The sequence below is a fragment of the Oncorhynchus masou genome, chromosome 5 (genome assembly GCF_036934945.1).
Source record: "Oncorhynchus masou masou isolate Uvic2021 chromosome 5, UVic_Omas_1.1, whole genome shotgun sequence".
Lineage (NCBI taxonomy): Eukaryota > Metazoa > Chordata > Actinopteri > Salmoniformes > Salmonidae > Oncorhynchus > Oncorhynchus masou.
The window spans coordinates 47,420,030-47,440,870 of record NC_088216.1 but is presented as its reverse complement, the minus strand read 5'-3'; the positions used below and the strand labels follow the sequence as shown (position 1 = coordinate 47,440,870).

Genomic DNA, 20,841 nt, shown 5'->3' with positions numbered 1-20,841 from the left:
GCCGACTCTCTATTTAATTACGGATAAATTATTTTATAGAATAGCATGTCATATCACTTAATCCAGCATAGCCAAAGACACGACAGTGCTTTTAAGGCATGGCACTGGTAGCATACATGGCAAGGAGAAAAACTGGACCCCTTGACCTATGACATCATCGTTAACCTGAAATTCCACCTCATACTAGAGGTGGAACTGCAGGCACTTTCACATAAGCCATCAATAGATAGTTTACAAAGTTGTATCAATGTCCAAAAGCTTTCCAGCAGACACTTGGTTTCATTTGAAATGTTATGTTTCTTCTGTGATTATTTTTAAGATGCATAATCTAGAAATAACTAGTTATTAATAAGACATTATCAAAGTCACTAAAACACATGTCATTGTTACCGGCCTCAGTCTGTAGCTGAGGTGGCCTATAATAGTAAAAAGAACGGACACAAGTTAACATCTGCAACATTCTGCCTCTTTCATTATTCTGAAGAATGGTGAGCGTGTTTGGCCAGAATTTGCTGTTTCTGCTACTAGCACAGTGCTACACCGCCATCTATTGACCTGATAACTTACTGATACTAACGCTAAAGCATGCAGAATACACCATTTCGAATAATTAAGACAAATACATAAACAAATTAGTTGAAAAAATAATAATAATAAAGGGATGTCTGTTTTCAAAACATTACATCATCGTAACCACCCCCATTACTCAGCAGAACGTTAAAAGTGACCTCACCTGTCTCTGTATCTTTGTGTCACAAATTGTCTGATACTTTTTCTGGGCCACTGCCAAGACATAGCAGGAAAATATGCCCAGGTATTCACCCATAAGAATGAGAGAAGGAAGTTTTAGGACCACACACACACACACACACACCATAACAGCAATCATGCAGAGTAATCATCTTTCCAATCCTCCTACCAAGGCAACGGGTGAGAAATACTGTATGTCAGGAATGGATTTGGGTTGTTCGTTCTTTGAGTTAAAGACTGGTTTGGCGAGTGACGGTTGCTCGTTTACAGTTAACATGGACCTGTTTCCAGTCAGCCGAGATCCGATTATCTCAGGAAGCAGAGAGCCAATCAGCTTCTAGACAGATCAGGTCAACTCAGTTCATTTCCATGATGGAATGTCAGAGAATCAGGATCTCGTTCACCATCTCATGTCCGAAGACATACAGCCTTTGTAGAACAGTGTGCCCACTCACTGGTCTGGGGCATGTGGGTCCCCATGACCCCCATGAAGTAAAGACACTTTTAACAACTGGACCTAGTAGATCTGGTAATATTTGTTTTATATGGCACTCAAGCCTCACCTTGGGAAAATTGATCCAGAGAGTGTTACTAAGTTTAAGTTTCTAAATGACCATTTACAAATGATTGACTGATATTATTTTAAAAAACGTATCAATGATTAGCAAACCATTCTTTCATCCAATTCGCTCTGCCTCCTACCAAAGCCATGGCTTCAGCAACTGTTCTTAATATAGTGTACATTAGGAGCAACGTCTTTGAACGTTTACAGACCTTTCAACAAACTGTATCTGGAAGAGAGACTTCTATGTGGGATCGTCGTGCTGCTTTACCAGACTGTGAAAGGCATTAAAGTAGCTAAACCCAATGAAGGAGTTTGGTGAGGGTTTGTTTACCATTCAGGCAACATCTTATTGCTGCTTGCTGATCAGATGATTAGATGGACAAGGTTCTCATGAAAAAGGCTTTGTTTTTATATGAATTAGTCTAGCATTGACTGCTTTATCTACAAGCCCCTCACTTTCACTACTGTATCTCTCTACAACTGATTTATGGCTAAGGATAAGGTAAGAGGTTTATGTTCAGGTAAAGGGATAAAACGTATTTATGGTTACAATGTGCCTCCGTCCTCTGTAGCAAGGCTAGACAGTGATGTAAGGTTCATGCTCTACAACATCCGCAGAGTACAACCCTGCCTCACACAGGAGGCGGTGCAGGTCCTAATCCAGGCACTTGTCATCTCCCGTCTGGATTACTGCAACTCGCTGTTGGCTGGGCTCCCTGCCTGTGCCATTAAACCCCTACAACTCATCCAGAACGCCGCAGCCCGTCTGGTGTTCAACCTTCCCAAGTTCTCTCACGTCACCCCGCTCCTCCGCTCTCTCCACTGGCTTCCAGTTGAAGCTCGCATCCGCTACAAGACCATGGTGCTTGCCTACGGAGCTGTGAGGGGAACGGCACCGCAGTACCTCCAGGCTCTGATCAGGCCCTACACCCAAGCAAGGGCACTGCGTTCATCCACCTCTGGCCTGCTCGCCTCCCTACCATTGAGGAAGTACAGTTCCCGCTCAGCCCAGTCAAAACTGTTCGCTGCTCTGGCCCCCCAATGGTGGAACAAACTCCCTCACGACGCCAGGACAGCGGAGTCAATCACCACCTTCCGGAGACACCTGAAACCCCACCTCTTCAAGGAATACCTAGGATAGGATAAGTAATCCTTCTCACCCCCCCCCCCCCCTTAATGATTTAGATGCATTATTGTAAAGTGGCTGTTCCACTGGATGTCAGAAGGTGAATTCACCAATTTGTAAGTCGCTCTGGATAAGAGCGTCTGCTAAATGACTTAAATGTAATGTAAATGTACGCCAGTCCCTCAGGTAGTTCCCACTGAGGCAATCAAAACACCATGATGTGGTTTTCTGCATCATGGGACAGATGCAGAACGATCCTTCAACAGAACCGTTGCTATATAAGGGATTAGCAAGAACCAGAGAATCTAGTTCTGGCAGCTTTGGGGAAAGTGAAAGATAATCGATGTGAGAAACCAAGGTGATGTTGAAAGGAGAGTTGGACAAAGGCATTCGAGACAATGGAAAGGCAGACTGGTGGCATTCTCCTCTGCGGTTTGGGATTTTCTAACACAAACACATGCACCAGTGGAGGGTGGTGACTTGAAAAATTGAGGAGGATGGGAGAGCCACAGTATAGGCTCGGACCGCATGAAGACGACAAAGCTTGTAAAATAAATTGCGAAAGACTAATTATTCTAGCCTAAAGCATTTAATAAAGACATTTATAGTACAATATTATGGGGGATGGGAATGAAAGGGCTCCTTACACAGTGTTGGGAAGGGATCACAGCAGTGACTGAATGAGGGTATGAGACATGAGCTGAGGTGTTCAGAGCCTTGACTTCAGGGGTTGGGGTTGAGGTGTTCAGGGGCTTCAGTGCAGGACAGGCTCATCATGGATGGACGGTGTTGGAGAAGAGATCAACTCTTCCACTGAGAGCAGGACAGGGCTCGACTGGGAACACAAAGTATTCAGACCCCTGGACTTTTTCCACATTTTGTTATGCTACAGCCATATTCTAAAATTGATTCAATTGTTTTTTCCCCTCATCAATCTACACACAATACCCCATAATGACAAAGCAAAAACAGGTGTTAGATATTTTAGCTAATTTATAAACATTTTAAAAATAAAATTTCACATTTACATAAGTATTCACACCATTTACTCAGTACATTGTTAAACCACCTCTGGCAGTGATTACAGCCTCGAGTCTTCATGGGTATGACGCTACAAACTTGGCACACCTGCATTTAGGGAGTTTCCCCCATTCCCCCATTCTTCTCAGCTTTTTTTCTCAAGCTTTGTCAGGTTGGATGGGGAGTGCTGCTGCACAGCTATTTTCAGGTCTCCCCAGAGATGTTAGATCGGATTCAAGTCCAGGCTATGGCTGGGCCACTCAAGAACATTCAGAGACTTGTCCTGAAGCCACTCCGGCATTGTCTTGTTCGAGTCGTTGTGCTGTTGGAAGGTGAACCTTCAACCCAGTCTGAAGTCCTGAGCGCTCTGGAGACGGTTTTCATCACGGATCTCTCTGTACTTTGCTCTGTTCATCTTTCCCTCGATCCTGACTAGCCTCCCAGTCCCTGTTGATGAAAAACAACCTCACAGCATGATGCTGCCACCACCATGCTTCACCTTAGGGATGGTGCCAGGTTTCCTCCAGACATGACGCTTGGCAGTCAGGCCAAAGAGTTCAATCTTGGTTTCATCAGACCAGAGAATCTTGTTTCTCATGATCTGAGAGTTCTTTAGGTGCCTGTTGGCAAACTCCAAGCGGGCTGTCATTTGCCTTTTACTGAGGAGTGGCTTCTGTCTGGCCACTCTACCATAAAGGCCTGATTGGTGGAGTGCTGCATAGATGGTTGTCCTTCTGGAAGGTTCTCCCTTCTCCACAGAGGAACTCTGGAGCTCTGTCAGAGTGACCATCGGATTCTTGGTCACCTGACCAAGGCCCTCCCCCAATTGCTCAGTTTGGCCAGGTAGCCAGCTCTAGGAAGAGTCTTGGTGGTTCCAAACGTATTCCATTTAAGAATGATGAAGGCCACTGTGTTCTTGGGGACCTTCAATGCTGCAGAAATGTTTTGGTACCCTTCCCAAGATCTGTGCCTCGACACAATCCTGTCTCAGAGCTCTACGAAACAATTCCTTCAACCTCATGGCTTGGGTTTTTGCTCTGACATGCACTGTCAACTGTGGGACCTTATGTAGACAGGTGTATGCCTTTCTAAAATTTGCCACAGGTGGAATCCAATCAAATTGTAGAAATATCTCAAGGATGATCAATGGAAACAGGATGCACCTGAGCTCAATTTCGAGTCTCATAGCAAAAGGTCTGAATTCTTAAGTAAAGTTTAAAAAAAATGTATATATAAATTTTCCAAAATGTCTAAAAACCTATTTTCGCTTTATCATTAGGGTGTATTGTGTGTTGATTGATGAGGAATATTTTTTATTTAATCAATTTTAGAATAAGGCTGTAACGTAACAAAATGTGGGAATAGTCAAGGGGTGAGAATATTTTCCGAATGCACTGTACATTCCATTACAGCAGCGCCACCATAAGTTTGGTCAACAAGTTCTGGTCAACAAGCCCTGGGGAGGATGAAAACCCTGTCAAACTACAGCAACCTTATACTTTTATATGAATTATATTTAGACTAGACTAACAGGGGGGTTTCCTCTATCTAGACAGAGGCAACAACTGATGGACAATATAACTCACAGGGCTGAGCTTGCTTTATGCATGTTTGCATTGCACAGGCATATGCAACTGTAGGCCTAATTAAAAATGTATCTATGTCATCACTATTATGTTGATTGATTAATTCAAGTAAATAATTTTTGATTGAAAAGGTCAAGCCAGGACCAAGTTTGCATATAAACCAAATTTGATCATGTTGACATTTTCTCCTGACAAACAAATGGACTTCAAATGCATAATGTTACCAATTTGTTTACCCTGGCCAGATGGACAGAGCACATAGACTGTACGCAGCTGCTATAGAGTACTACAGTATGACATAATACCCATAAAACCTAGCAGTCAAACAAGGAAATGGTTCCATATTTTTGTGTTTCGTGTAGGCTTACGCTGTCATGAAGTTTTGATAACCGTGTAAATCTCTCCAGGACAAGGTGACTTCTATCAATATATTTGCCTGTATTTACCCCCCCAAAATAAAATGCTAATTAGCTGCTAATGTAGCTATCATAAGGAACTACAAATGCCAGGATGATCTGGACAAAACGGCCGAATTGAGGCAAAGGTAATAATCTCTGGACTATATATCTAATGTTATCTACATTTTGTAATGTATATAGTGGCTACATTTCTTTAAATTGATGATTCTTTGAACTGTCTTGTGCAAGTTTTAAATTGACACAATACCTGTTAGCAAAGGTGCTTGCAGGGATTTGTAGTCTTGTATGATGTCTACTTGGGATTTTGTATGATGTATGATGCCAATTGGGATTTTCTAATCTGAGAGTAAATATAGCCGAATATATTGATAAATCACTTTGTCCGAGAGATTTACATGGTTATCACAATGTCACGCCACAAACCATTTCCCTGTTTGATCGCTAGGTTTTATGGGTATTGTGACACCTTCACTTTTGGGCTGTATTATTAGTAGCCTACAGTTGAACAGACTGAAAAATCGCCTCGTTTTCATTCCATACAGCATGTCAGATCTCTAATGTTTTGGTGTGCCTAGGCTTCTGCAACATTTATGTAAACAGTTTTTGCTTGTGCCTGTCAGAAGTGATGATCTGTTATTACCTTTGCTAAATAAATAAAAAGTGGAAAGCCTACTTGAACAAGCGTGAAAAAATGTGATACATCACTCCTCTCTTTTTAATCTCACTCTTAATGGATATTGCGATAAATTGATTTCGACATCCCAGAGAAGACGGTACAAAATTCCATATGCTCAGCAAGTAAAGCATCGTAATGTGCAAATACCTCTGTAAGCTCCTTGTAGCTGCCCCTGTTAGCTGAACTTTCCCTCTCGTGGTGCCCTAAGTAAAAGCCAACTCTTACCAATAAGCTGCTTGTGACAGTGTTTCTTCTTACCTTCTCGTTGTGTTGCGCAGTTCGAATACACAGGCGTTCATCCATTCATCCATTACATGATCGATGCGGCAATAAAGGGGTTCTTCAACAAAAAAATCAACTACATTGTTGTTAGCATGATCCTAATCCTATGAATGGATGGACAACATGTCAGTTCACATTGCAAAAACATTGATTGGTTGGAGGACGGCCCCCGGAAGTGGTCATAATTACCATGTATGTCTATTGAAGAGGGTAAGGTCTACGAGCCTCCAAGGTTTTGTATTTAAATCAACTAGCCCATGTCAACTCAAGTTTTTTTATTTGGGTTTTTCAGCCCATAGATATTGTTGTAATGTTTTTGTCACTCAAATATCACACGAATACACATTACAAATGGCAAAATGTATGCAATTGCAAGGACATTTTCATTAAAACTGCTAAAGCTTCTTTGAAACCCATCACAACATGTGTAGAATTGCAGGAAATCAACTTTAAACCTGCAAAATTCTCTCCACCATCAAGAAGGGTGTGAACAGTTGGTGTCATGAACAGTGCTTGTGCCCATAGAAATAGATGTGCGTCATTTATCAGGATCTGTTTTTCATCTGCCTCCTGAGGGATGCTGCTGCCTTTCTCTCTATGGTTTGATGATTCATTGGTCATTAAACAGTGGCCAGAACAGTGCTAACTAAAATAACTACAATAAGGTCCCTTTCATAATAAAGGTGATGATGGTGGCTATATGTAAAAGTAGTGGCCCCAGCCGACTTGTAAGTCGCTTTGGACAAAAGCGTCTGCTAAATGGGATATATTATTATTATATTATTTCTCCATGAAATTATTGCATACAGAAAATATTGGACGTTTGGAAGGCATCTTCTGTAACAGGAATAAAACTATAAATTGTATGTCAGTCAAGACCATAGATGTGTTCAAATACCCATACAATATAATAAAAAATACTAAATTATATATTACATACTATATACTATTAGTTCATTTTTGTATTATGTAAATGAACGGTATCCTCTCAGTTGAGCGTACTAGCACTTCATCTGTCTCCTGGAAGTCGATGCTGTTGCTATGCAACCACTAGCTTGGTAGCATAACAAATGACTAGCTAGGCATTTTACGACTTTATTAACAATGTCCATTGAGAATGCATAACGACTATACCACTTTAAGAATGATGTGAAGTTCAATGTATTAGTAGCTAAATAACATTAGATAGCTAGCTAACATACCGGTACATACTGCTATAATGATATGTTATGCGGTTCGTAAGGATAGCGTAGCTAACAAATTGTGTAACATAAAACGTGTAACATAACTCATTTGAAAAGTCATTACTTTATTACATTGCTCAACATTTTCTTAACATTTATCATAATTGGTTAAAGCAATACATTTGTATCCACTCTCGTCAGACTTCGGCTGCATATTTTCCACCATTTTTCTCAAATTAAATCCACGCCCATTTTCTGAATAATTGCATTATGGGGCCTAAAAGCATGGAAGTAGAGTCCAGTGCTTGTCCAATAAGCATACTACATGCTCAATTTCCATCACAAATAGTACGGTTAGTATGATTATTCAAACACAACTCATGACTTTCTCTGTCATACCTTAGCAGGTGGCAAGCGTCCTTAGTTGAGAGAGCGAGAGAGAGAGAATCTTACACTGCCTCTGTGTGGTCATATTGTGTAATTACATGAGGTGACAGGGTCCCTATCTGCCTTCAAATGCATTCAATTCAATATGATACACATGAGGAAACCATTATAAACAACTATTGATTCATTTCCCTGCGACAGACCAGCGTCCTGTCCTGGGGTTGTACTTGAACATCAAGCTGCATAATGCTATGGAAACAGGAGATAGGCTTACTACTTATTAAATGAAATTAAACTCATACTTAGTGTTATTTTGAGCATTTGATATTGTTCTTGAACCCTACCGAAACTACATTTAATCAGTACTTCCCAGATGGAAAAGCTGCCTCATATATTGGGACAATATGAGCTCCTTTAGTAATCTTTAAGGTAAAAGGGGGAAATCCTAGACATTGTCTGTCATGGCTGGCTGAAGGACTGGACCAAGGTGCAGCATGGTACGCGTACATTTTCTTTATTTAAAAATGATGCCGACAAAACAAAGAACAAAACCAAACCGTGAAGCTTTGGGCTATGTGCCCTGAACAAAGTCAAAATTAACTTCCCACAAAACAGGTGGGGAAAAGGGTACCTAAGTATGGTTTTCAATCAGAGACAAACGATAGACAGCTGTCCCTGATTGAGAACCATACCAGGCCATGACATAGAAATACAAAACATAGAAAAAAGGACATATAATGCCCACCCTAGTCACAACCTAACCAAAATAGAGAATAAAAAGCCTCTCTATGGCCAGGGCGTGACATTGTCTTAAGTTATGATACCAACATCTTCAACCCCTCCAGGTTTGATGTTTTAACATTAACAACAACAACAACAGCTTGAGACACATTGAGAGTTGAGTCATTACAAAGATGGAGAATACCCAGCTAGCATATTTGGTTCCTTGGAAGTTCTGGGAAAGTATGTTTTTGGTTTACAGTTAGTTTTTTAAACGTTCTGAGAACAGAAGAGAACATTTTGCCTGTTCTGGGAGCATTCATTTTTAGGTTGCAGGCAATTCCTGAGAGTTTTTTACTATGGTTCCCTGAACGTTTTTCTGGTAGGTTTTCTTAACATTGAAGGTATTTAAATAACGTTCTGAGAAATTTCTTAAATAAGACTGCTAGCTTAGGTTAACTGTTTTGAATTCCAAGCACAGATAGGAAACATGGAAATGGATTTGCAAATACATTTCTTTTTTTTTTTATTGCGGCACGGCATCAGTTAGATTCAAATCTATGATCTTCTGTTCTCTATCCATGGAATTAGTCCACCAGGATGGAGCTAGCATGCCATGTTTTTAACTCATACACAGCTGTTTTAGTCAACCAGACCCCCTTTCAAAGGAAACAAGCACAGCTAACACACATTAAAGGGGAATGGAAACACTTTAGGAAGTAAATCTAAGCAAAGAGATGTTTTCAATACACTAAAACTAAACGTGTGCATTTAACATAAAAAAAGATCTCTATATTTAGTCTTTTGATCGTCGACAAGGTTTATATGACCTTTGTCAGCGCCATTTTAAATTGCCATAGTAACGACTGACGCCAGTGCGTCACTGGCAGGAATCCACAAATTGTCTGTGGTATTGTGTTTAAGCGGGTAGAGTGAATCTAAGAGAGTCAGGTTAGGTGCGGACAACGAAGAAGGCAACATCAAGTAGTAATTCAAACATGAACAGTATACTGTATGAATTGGCTCCAAAAGAAATCCCTCTGTGAACTACCCAAGGACCCAAAACTGTTGAAGTGACTCCATGTCCTGAAGAGGAAGGAAGCGCCAGCTCGAGCTAGTAGGATCTGCAGACAGCACTACGCAGAGGCAGACCTCACGATGAAGGCCACTTTCGATGCGGCAACAGGGAGTTTCCGAATGGATAGGAGTCATAGGCCTACGTTGAAGCCCTCTGCTTGTGCCTCCACTTGCAATTTCGAAGCTTATGGACCGACCATCATCAACATTGCTGACTTTGGAGTCAAGTAAAAGTCAATGCAATGGAGCCTGAGGTAACGTTAACCAGTCATGACTGTTGTTGACTAGGCTGGCATTAGACACTGGACAACTTTGTTGCAACTTTAGTTGAAGGTAACTAGCTGATTGTGTCTGAAGTTTTTTGTGTAACACCCCCAGCAAACAACTTTAGCAAGCAACTCATCTAAAATTGCAACACAGTTTCTCTGTGTACCCCTGTTATTAGGTAGTTACTGTAGCTAGCTTCCCCCTCAGATAGTCAAGTAACGTAAACTCACCCCATTCCGTACAAATGTGCGCAACCGCAACATTCAAACAAGCTACAAAGAAAAGTACTGGGACTGTGTTGACTTCAAAATCGGGGGTGTGAACTAAGTTTCTATTCAAGCATTGATCGACATGGTAATGGCTCTATAGTATTGGAGAAAAGTTGAAAAAACGGACCCTCCGTTACATCGTGAATAATTTTGCACGCCCAATTTTTCAGTTTTTGATTTGTTAAAAAAGTTTGAAATATCCAATAAATGTCGTTCCACTTCATGATTGTGTCCCACTTGTTGTTGATTCTTCACAAAAAAATACAGTTTTATATCTTTATGTTTGAAGCCTGAAATGTGGCAAAAGGTCGCAAAGTTCAAGGGGGCCGAATACTTTCGCAAGGCACTGTATGTGTAATCCATGTTATTTCTAAGGCTATTGTTAATTTCAAGTATATGCAGTGAATCTTGAATATAACTATAGCCTAATAGTTGCTTTCATTTTGTCTACCAACAGGAAAGAACGGTTAGTACAGCATGCCAAACTGACCCCTGGGTGCCAGTGTTCCTGTACTGCGGTGGAGAAGAGGTCCACCGAGACCATCACTAAAGAGCTCAGTGCCCAGCTAGATTGTGCTCACATCCATCAGTATACATCCAAGGCCTGCCCCTATACGCCACTGATGGAGCTGACAGCGAGTGAGATCAGTGAAGACCATAAAAGATGACTTTGGGGGAGCGGGCTGGTATTCCCGAAAATGGAGAAGGAGCAGGCCATTCAACAGCGAATTGAAAGATACACCCATCCATAAAGGGAATCGGAGTGGAATTGTTTTTCCACCAATTGTATTTTTATACCCGTTTCAACCTTGTCCCCGTCCTGCTGTTTCGACTCTCTCTCTCTCTCAACCTATGAATGCTCAGCTATGAAAAGTCAACTGACATTTGCTCCTGAGGTGTTGAACTGTTGCACCCTCTGTAACCACTGTGGATATTATTTTTATTTAAAAAAAGGGCTTTTGTCAAATACATTTGATTGATTGTTTGCTGTGATGGGACATTTTTATAGTATCTGTAACATATTTTGGTGTGTGTTTAATCTGCATCTTAACTTCTTAAAGTGGCAATCAGCAGTAGAAACAATAACAAAATGCCTCCCTGCTCGTCTTTTGGTAAAAATCTGAGGGATTGAGAAATGTAACCACTCTCAATTACACAGACAGCGCTATAGATGCAAGGACTGACCATGTACACAGTTCGCTTTGGATAAAGGCGTCTGCTAAATGGCATATGTTATTAAAGTCTACTTTGATGAACAGCCAAAAAGCACATGAAATCTGATATTTTAAGCCACATTCCAAGTCTGTTACAAATCTGATTCCCGGCCACGTGACCGACTTCTGAGCGGTCAAATCTGATTTATTTGTCCTCAAGAAGTGTTCTTTCGACGGTTGTTTGTCATATCTTGTTGCTCACTGGCTACCGTGTTCACAGTATGGCAAGAAGATGTGGCAGCTTAATAGCTTGTTGATTGTTTACAAAGAAATGAGTCAACGTGCTAGAACGCTAAATGGCTAGTTGAATGCTGTGGTTAGCCAAACATGATTTGTTTTTGAAAGTTGGATCATCTTATCCTTTGCGGCTTTAAAAGTGTTTTTACATTATAATTTTCTACATTAAAAAGCAACTGGAAAACATCCATGGCAGGCATTGCTGTCACCTTAGCTCGCTACATAACTTCTGAGCAATTGGAAGCACGAGCAAACACAACCAATCAGCCTACACCACCGCCCACACACGTCGTTACTATGACAACGAGTTTAGCCATGTCAGCAAGTGACTGTCTGAACAGACACACCTGATTTGGTCACTGGTAACTTTCTGTTTGTATAGTTAGTAGTCCACAACTGATTTGAAAAACAAAACTGATTTGAGCATTAAGGCCTGCAGTGTGTACAAGTCTTAAGAGCTGTTCACACCTTGATTGTACAATATTTGCCAATTATTCTTGAAAAAATGATTCAAGGTCTATCGAGTTGGTTGTTGATCATTGCTAGACAGCCATTTTCAAGTCGAGCCAATGTTGTCTTGGTAAGCAACTCCAGTGTATATTTGGCCTTGTGTTTTAGGTTATTGTCCTGCTGACATATGAATTTGTCTCCCAGTGTCTGTTGGAAAGCAGACTGAAATAAGTTTCCCTCCAGTATGTTGCCTGTGCTTAGCTCTATTCAATTTCTTTATATCCCTCAAATAACTCCGTAGTCCTTGCTGATGACAAGCATACCCATAACATGATGCTGCCCACCACCATGCTTGTTGTGTTGGATTTGCCCCAAACATAACGCTTTGTATTCAGGACAAAAAGTGAATTTCTTAGCCACATTTTTTGCATTATTACTTTTTGCCTTATTGGAAACAGGATGCGTGTTTGGGAATATTTTTCTTCTGCACAGGCTTCCTTCTTTTCACTGTAATTTATGTTATAGAAGTAACTACAATGTTGTTGATCCATCCTCTGTTATCTCCTATCACAGCCATTAAACTCTGTAACTGTTTTAAAATCACCATTGGCCTCATGGTGGGATTTTGAGCGGTTTCCTTCCTCTCTGGCAAATGAGTTAGGAAGGGTGTCTGTATCATTGTAGTGACTGGATGTATTGATACGCCATCCAAAGTGTAATTAATAACTGCAACATACTCAAAGGGATATTCAATGTCTCCTTTTTTTACCCATCCACCAACACGTGCCCTTCTTTGGAAAATCTCCCTGGTGTGTGTGGATGAATCTGTGCTTGAAATTCACTGCTCGACTGAGGGACCTTACATATAATTGTGTGTGGGGGTGTGTAGGAGGGTACAGAGATGGGGTAGTCATTTAAAAAATCATGTTAAACACTATTATTGCACAGAGAGTGGGTCTATGTAACATATGTGTGTTTGTCACTTAGCAAACACTCTTATCCAGAGCAACTAGGGTTAAGTGCCTTGTTGCTCAAGGGCACATTGGCAGACTTTTCACCTAGTCAGCCCGGCGATTCAAAACAGCGACCTTATAGTTAGTGACCCCAAACTCTGAACCGCTAGGCTAACTGCCACCCCGCAAGTATGATGTGACTTTTTAAGCACATTTTCACTCCTGAACTTATTTAGGCGTGCCATAACAAAAGGCTTGAATACTTATTGACTCAAGACACTGCAGCTTTTCAAAAAAAAAGTCAAGGGTGTGAATACTTTCTGAAGGCACTGTATGTTGTTATAATAAATATTATCAATCTAACTCAAATCTCCTTTTCATGAATAAGAAAATGACTGAAAGTGTTACCTTGTGCCCCAGTCTCCCCTATCTACCTCTCCGTCTACCTCTCCGTCTACCTCTCCATCTTTCTCTTTCTACTTCTATCTATCCAACTCTTCAATGGAATTTAGGTTATTCTCTGTCTCTTACCAGGGTGTCTGTGGCTTCGGCCTGCATCCATAAAATGCCGACCAGGATTGCTGTTTGCATTGCATGGAACCCCATCATGAAATAATCCAGTCGTCATGGAAAATTAGATCGCTGTTGGAGTGTGAAGATCTCTCTAACGTAAATAAATCATCTGTAGGCCTATAATAAAATACATTCCATAGAAAGACATAAGAAAAAGTATATTCAATTAAAACGGCTATTTTGAACAATATATTTTTCCTACCATCTCCTGTCCACTGGATCTTGTGTTTTTTGTTTAGGCCTGCTTTCTGCCACTTTTGTGGGAAATATGGCCAAGATGAATTGCCTTGCTTTGATTGAACTTGGCTTTGGCTTGAGGTCTGTCTCGCCCATCTAGGCCACCAGAGGGCGGATGTGGTCTCTTGAATGTGCGGGGCATGAGTGAATAACGGCTATGCTTGTTGGAGCCAGACAGACGCTCAAAACTTCTACATCAGGACCAGCCGGAGGACGGATTTTTGGATACGCTTCTGAAACTATTTGTGAATACATTTAGGCTTTTATGGAGTGATCCCTTATAAACAAGCTCAACACTTTCAGAATATTTACGTACTTTGCTCTGAACGTTCTATCAAGGTAAAATGACTCCGCTTTTTGCTTTGTTCGTACTTTTCCTGAGGGCTGCGGAGCCTCGACATGTCGGCTCTGGTTACACCGCGCTGAGGAGCCAGGACAGGGACGGGTCAGCACGTGTATTAACCACTGGGAACGGAGAGTCAGACACTGGGGTGAATCTGAATCAGATTGGAGGAGGACATATCGAATCTCTGTTGCAGGAACCAGACGCAAACCCAAAGAGAATCCCCCGGGGCGCCAAGGATGGGAGCTCGAGAAACCGGGACCAGCAGTCTCCCCACAGCTACCGACACCCCAGACCGTATGACCCGGACGGCTACTTTACCACGCCCAAGAATGCACACCTGGCCAATAGCACCCCAGACAGAGATTCCAAGGGTTCGGTGCTGCTACACAACCCACTCTACCCGGTAACTGACAGCTCCTACCGGGCTTACGCAGTGATGCTGCTGGCGCTCATCCTATTCGCTATGGGCATCATCGGTAACCTCGCGCTCATGTGTATCGTTTGGCACAACTATTACCTGAAGAGCGCGTGGAACTGCATCCTGGCCAGCCTTGCGTTCTGGGACTTCCTCGTGCTCTTTTTCTGCATGCCGGTGGTCGTCTTCAACGAGCTCACCAAGAGACGGTTGCTAGGCGACCTGTCATGTCGGATTGTGCCTTACATGGAGGTAAAAAAGTTCACATTGAACGTCCACGTACGTGAGGACCTTTCAGCCGTGTGCGTTCACAAGCGCAAAGAGATGCAACTGTTGCGTCATGCGCAGGTGCCCGTTATTTCTGCATAGGATCTAGCTCTCCTCGTTCTCCCGTTATTGAACAGTAGGGCGAGGCCAGTCATACACACAAGTGTTCATACTTAGGTACACATGTGATAGGCAGCAAAGATATAAATAAAGAGTCCATGAAGAGATACAAAGAACTCTTATTGTAAAAGGTCTTATCTTTTTATTTATATATATTATTCACATATTTTTGAGTATGAATACTCCCTGTGTTAGTGCCATCAGGGCTGAAATAGTCCACTTGCAGGGTTGATGGTGCTAGCCTAACTCTGGCTGTTCTACTTGTCTGGGTATTTATATATTTCAAACACAAACTATACTTAATCACTATAATGTGTGTGTTTTATAGTTGTAATTACACTATGTGCACCACTGCCCGTGTATATAGCTGTCTTCAGACCAGTCTGCCAGACCCCTCTGTGTTGTGGTAGTTAGCCCATTGTTATGCTAACAAGTGCCCCATGCTAATAGTCTGGTGGGGTGGCTTAACTAATTGAGGTTGTTAGGAGCTCTATCCAGGAGGGGATCTGGGTCAGACAGGACGCTCTAATGTTAGTCTATATGCTCTTTTTAACCAAGCGTACGACATTTGCATATTCCTGGGGCATCTATTCGGGGCAGTAGTGCTTCCCCCAGTTTTTTCTTTAGCGGGTTAGAGAAGCCTCAGAATCAGCATCAAGACCTGCCAAATGAACATCTTGTATTGAAACCAGTGTCACTCCATCTATCCCATTCACTCTCCCTCTCCTTTCCACTGTCCTCTCCTCTCCTTCTTTGCCCTCAAACCCTCTCTCCCATCTTCACTTTCTCTGCCTGTTTCGCCTCCCTCTCTACACCTCTCCCCCCTCTTCTTCCTTGTTTCTCCCTCTGTCCTTCTTCTACCCCTCTCCTTCCAGGTGACCTCCCTGGGAGTAGCCACATTCAGCCTGTGTGCATTGACCATCGACCGGTTCCACGCAGCGACCAGCCCGCAGCCCCAGGCCCCACGGGTGGAGCCCTGCCAGTCCATCCTGGCCAAGCTGTCTGTGGTCTGGATCGGCTCCATGGTCCTGGCTGCTCCGGAGCTGCTGCTGTGGCAGCTCACCCAGGAGGTCTCCGTCCAGCCAGGGGGCTTCGTGGTGGACCTGTGTATCCGGAGGCCCTCCCTCAGCCTGCCCGAGTCGGTCTACTCGCTGGTGCTGACCTACCACGAGGCCCGCATGTGGTGGTGCTTCGGCTGCTACTTCTGCCTGCCGCTCCTCTTCACCCTCGCCTGTCAGCTGGTGACGAGACACGTTGTCGCTGAAGAGGCACGGAGGACACAGGGGACAACCACAGTAGTAGGAGGAAAAAGAGTACGCCCTTCCTCCTCCTCCACCTCTTCTTCATCGTCATCCTCCTCCGCTCCTAAGAAGCAGCAGCAGCTGAAGAGAGAGCGTAGGTTGAGTTCTACGGTCGTGGCTTTGGCCATCGTTTACGCCGCGTGTAACCTCCCCGAGAATGTCTGTAACATCGCCCTGGCCTACATCGCCAACCCCGTCTCCACGACAACTGAGGCCCTGCTGGCTCTGATTGGCCAGTTCCTGTTGTTTGTCCGTTGCTCGGTGACACCGGTGTTGTTCCTGTGTCTGTGTCGTTCACTGGGCCAGGCCTTCATGGACTGTTGTTGTTGCTGCTGTGAGGAGTGTCTACCAGACGGAGCCTCTTCATCATTGTCTTCCTCGACTACCGCCACAGCGGCCTCCACCTCCCTCTCCTCTCCGTCATCACTCTCTCCGTCCTCCACCAAGGAGGAGAAGTTGACGATTGTGTCTGGGACCACACCAGCCATCTTCTATGACAAGGCCAAAGACAGCTCCTCTCTCATGGTCATCGGAACACCCTGCTGAGGTCCTCTTCCTGACTAGCCAGGAGTCACTTCATTGGAGCACAAAGTGACCAAGCTACCCTTAGACCTCCAGACCTCCAGCTCTCTTACCCCAACCTCTCTCGGCCCACGGTGGCTGTGCTGGGCATTGAACTGAATGAAGATAAAGGATCTCTATGATGCTGGGTCTTTAAAGAGTGACTTATTTGACCTTTATTTTACCAAGAAGACTATTGAGATGAAAGGTAGCCGCGACACTGTTGACATCATGCATAGGGGGCGACTTCCTGCTTAATGCCCACTTTTTATGATTTTGAGGTCATTGGTTTTGAGAGAATTATGGTTATGACTACTTGAGGAACTCTTGACTAGGGCTTTGGTTGTCTTCAATCCCTCCCAGCTGCGAGTTAAGTTATGAAGATAACTTAACCATTATGACACGAGACAACATATCAATTGTAGTGGTGGAGCTGAAAGCTAGAAGAGAGCTGAATCAACTGCCATAAACTTCTCTCAGCTTTTTTTAAAAACTAGTTTTCTATACTCTCTTATAATAAAAAGAACACCAACAAAGACATTCCATTATCCCTTACAAAAAAAAGAAAACAATTATCTTAGCTGTGAATAATGGTCTGGATTCTTGGTGTATTTTTTTTTTACTTCCTGAGTTTGTATTAGTGGAGATTAACAACAGAAAGAGCCTTTGAGGGATCCTCTGACTGTGTCCGTGGGGTACATGTTCCCTCTATAACCTCCTTCTAACCCCCCTGCACCTCATCTCACAGTGATCTACAAGGGAAGGAATGTGGTAGAATGGTACCCGTCAAACATCAGTCATAACACCCACTACTGCTGGTGACAGCCTGTTTACACATGGTGTAAATATTCATTGACCTTGCCGTTAGCTCGGTAACTAACAACCAGTACAGTGTAGTCGTCTAGGATCTCTCCAGAGCAATGTGACAGTGGGCGCAAATCAATGGTCTGGTGTGTTAAGAATTGTTCCAGTAATGTTTGTTGGTGTTGCTCAGGGTTGTCTCATCGTTTTGCCCGTCAAAAAACCGTGCTGCTGAGCATCTTCTGCAGAGCTACGAACATTGCTCAGGGCCCCTATCCACCAAGCGTCTCAGTAAAGGAATGCTGATCTAGGATCAGTTTTGCCTTTTGGATCAAACTTGAATATTATTATATGGACAGATCCTTTATCAGCACTCACAGCGCCCAGATTTTACACCACGTCTATTCTACAGATAAACACTATTATTATTAATATTATTATTATTAAAAGCGATTAGTGTAACCGCTAGTCCACACAATGGCTCCTGTGTCAATATGTTGATATACTGTAAGTCGAGATAGAACCTAACCAATCCCTATCAAAATGGTGAATCTGTGTAGAGTACAATCTGACTGATACAATGCTGATATCTATTGTGGTTTGCTGTTATGTGACAATACTGGAATTTCGACCTGCTCAGATTGCAGGACCCAATGAACAATATTTTAGTGTACATGTTTCAGTGTATTTCAGTCTATATATGTGTACAATCTGGAAAACTTTCACTCCTCAAAAAGAGATCAGTCAAATCATATGAATGTCGTAACAAGTTATCAATAAATTCATTGTTTTTCTTTGGAATTAGTATATATTCTCTTATATTGTGAATTTACTGCAATTATGTCTGATTTGATTCTAACATAGTTTATCTGAGGTAGTATTTAGTCGCGGGTGTTTTGTATGTTTTTTTATTCAGTGCTCAATAAATAGTGAGACAGTGTCTGTGGTCTTGTTTTTACTGGCACGGAAGTCATGGCTGAGGGAAAGCATCTATCAGAGCATGAACAAGTCACTGTCAATTTAAAGGGACCACCACGTCTGCCCACACACACACACACACACACACACACACACACACACGCACACACACGCACGCACACACATGCACACACACGGATGCATACACACACAAGTACACACATTCTCTGTCACAGACACATATCCTCATCCATCATCCCTCTCACACACACACTAACAGCACAGAGGACATTGACGGTGAGGATCCTTCGGCTGGTCGACCCTGTCTTATGTGTTGCGTCTCGGCTCCCTGAGCTGAAATATTTGTCCTCCCACTTAGTTCTGCCTGGGCCTGAGAGGGGGGGGGGACTCTCATAAGGAGAGCATTGTTCCTCAGCCCTCTCCCCAGTCCCAGTCCCCTCACTGCATATCAATGTCCAACCACCGGGGGAGTTGCCATGGTACCGTCACATTGAAGTCCCCCTCGCAGTCACCAAACAGAACCAAGAGAGGGAGACGAGGGGAGAGAGGGAAGAATGAGGGAAAAAGGGGGCACTAGGCGACCAAAACAACCCGCACTTTCCCAAACCCTTCAGTTGCCCTGTGGTTCCCATGACGACGAATGAGGGGCCTTTTTTGGTCTGGTCTCTTGTTTGTTCGGGCCAGACGTTCCGTTTTTTGCTGCGCATGAAATTCTCCTCTGTCTACCAAGCCACCATTGAGTGTCTGAGGCTGCATAATTGGGAAGGTTCATTAAAATGAGAGGCCTTATCGCTCTCTCAGACTGCTTACTTTTCTCATCAGACAAGGTTTTCAAACCTGATCTGCATCCGAGATGAAGCGAGGTGGGGCTGAAGTGACTCTTGAAGTAGGCTAAGGTGACAAAGCGCAGCAATGAAAGCCAGGATGAGGAGGGCACAGTTGACACATAGTATTGGAACTGTGACCTACATAACGCAGTCGGAGTGTTTTGGTGACACACCAAGTGAACAGGTTCTAGCCAGTTAGGAACCAGTCTGGGTGAGAAACAGCTTGGGAAGCACTTGAGTGGACAACAACATGGAGATGGTTTCTCCTAGCTCTCCAATAGGTCAGAGTAGAGAATCCACCATAAAGCTTTGATCTAATCGGTGCTTTCACATTAGCAAGGGTATGAACGAAGAGCATGGTTTCAGTACCGACTTCTGAAAAGGGAATGGTCTAATGGGACAGGACAGGTGAACGCAGTATGGTGGGGTGCCAACTGTGAATGTACATTCACCTGTCCAGCTCGTTCTCGTCAGTGCAGATTAAGGAAAGGAGATTAGGAGAGGGAGACGGTTTTTGACCATTGAGAGGCAGCCAGTGTCTAAAATGTGCCGTCTGTGTTGAGAAAGGCCACAGTTACCCACTGCATCGCAGTAAAGCTCCTTCTCAGCTGTGAAGGGAAATCGTGTGATTGAGACAAGTTCAGTGACACAAGCTGTCTATGAAATGAAAGAGGGATCTTTGTTGGGGCACACAAGCAAATCTTATTGATAGTTATATACAGATGCACGTGTCCATTCATTCACAGTCGTACACATATGCGAATGCATTTTGGGAATTTATGTCCATTTATTCATTGACGGTGAGAGAAAGGATGGGAGAAAATAGAGAAGAGCGAGAAAAATATGTGTGTGGGTGTGTGTTCTCAGCCTCCCCATGTGTGTACTGACCGTGTTAAGGCCCTCTGTTTGTCTTGTTCCCTTCTTGCTCAGCAGGCTCTGATCACACCACAATCTACACGTTGTCACGGCTACTGCCTAGCAGCCAGCTCTGGAACATTGGAGAATGCAAACAGAACCGTTTTTTGGGGGTCCAGTGCTCCGCAGGCCCATAGGCTAGAACCCTGCAGAGAACCCTGGGCCCAGTTCCCAGAGAGGGCAGAGGTTCTGGAACTCTCAGTCTCCATGTGTTCCTTTTGTCAGCAGAACACAGAACCGGCTCAGTCCGCTCTGTCACTGTCCTGTGATTGTCACTGCTGGGGGTGGAACCGGACCGGAGTCGGGACAGCGGGGGGGACAGCGGGGGGGGGGGGGGGGGTGGACTATGTGTGTGAC

General features: G+C 43.4%; 1 protein-coding gene and 1 long non-coding RNA gene across 3 annotated transcripts; both read left to right on the top strand.

Moving 5' to 3' along the window:
- The first annotated feature begins 5,329 nt into the window (after positions 1–5,329).
- Positions 5,330–12,829, top strand: LOC135539726 (uncharacterized). Its single transcript, XR_010455662.1, has 2 exons — positions 5,330–5,591; positions 10,786–12,829. It is a non-coding gene; the product is annotated as an uncharacterized LOC135539726 (long non-coding RNA).
- Positions 12,830–14,158: 1,329 nt separating this feature from the next.
- On the top strand, positions 14,159–18,743 carry gpr37l1a (G protein-coupled receptor 37 like 1a). 2 transcript variants are annotated; one of them, XM_064965793.1, is made up of 2 exons: positions 14,159–14,741; positions 16,016–18,743. In XM_064965793.1, the coding sequence occupies exons 1-2, from the start codon at positions 14,337–14,339 to the stop codon at positions 16,985–16,987; spliced, it is 1,377 nt and encodes a 458-aa protein (XP_064821865.1). In that variant the 5' UTR covers positions 14,159–14,336; the 3' UTR covers positions 16,988–18,743. The 2 variants fall into 2 exon arrangements, with proteins under 2 accessions (XP_064821865.1, XP_064821864.1); XM_064965792.1 differs by having other exon boundaries at positions 14,159–15,005.
- The last annotated feature ends 2,098 nt before the right edge of the window (positions 18,744–20,841 follow it).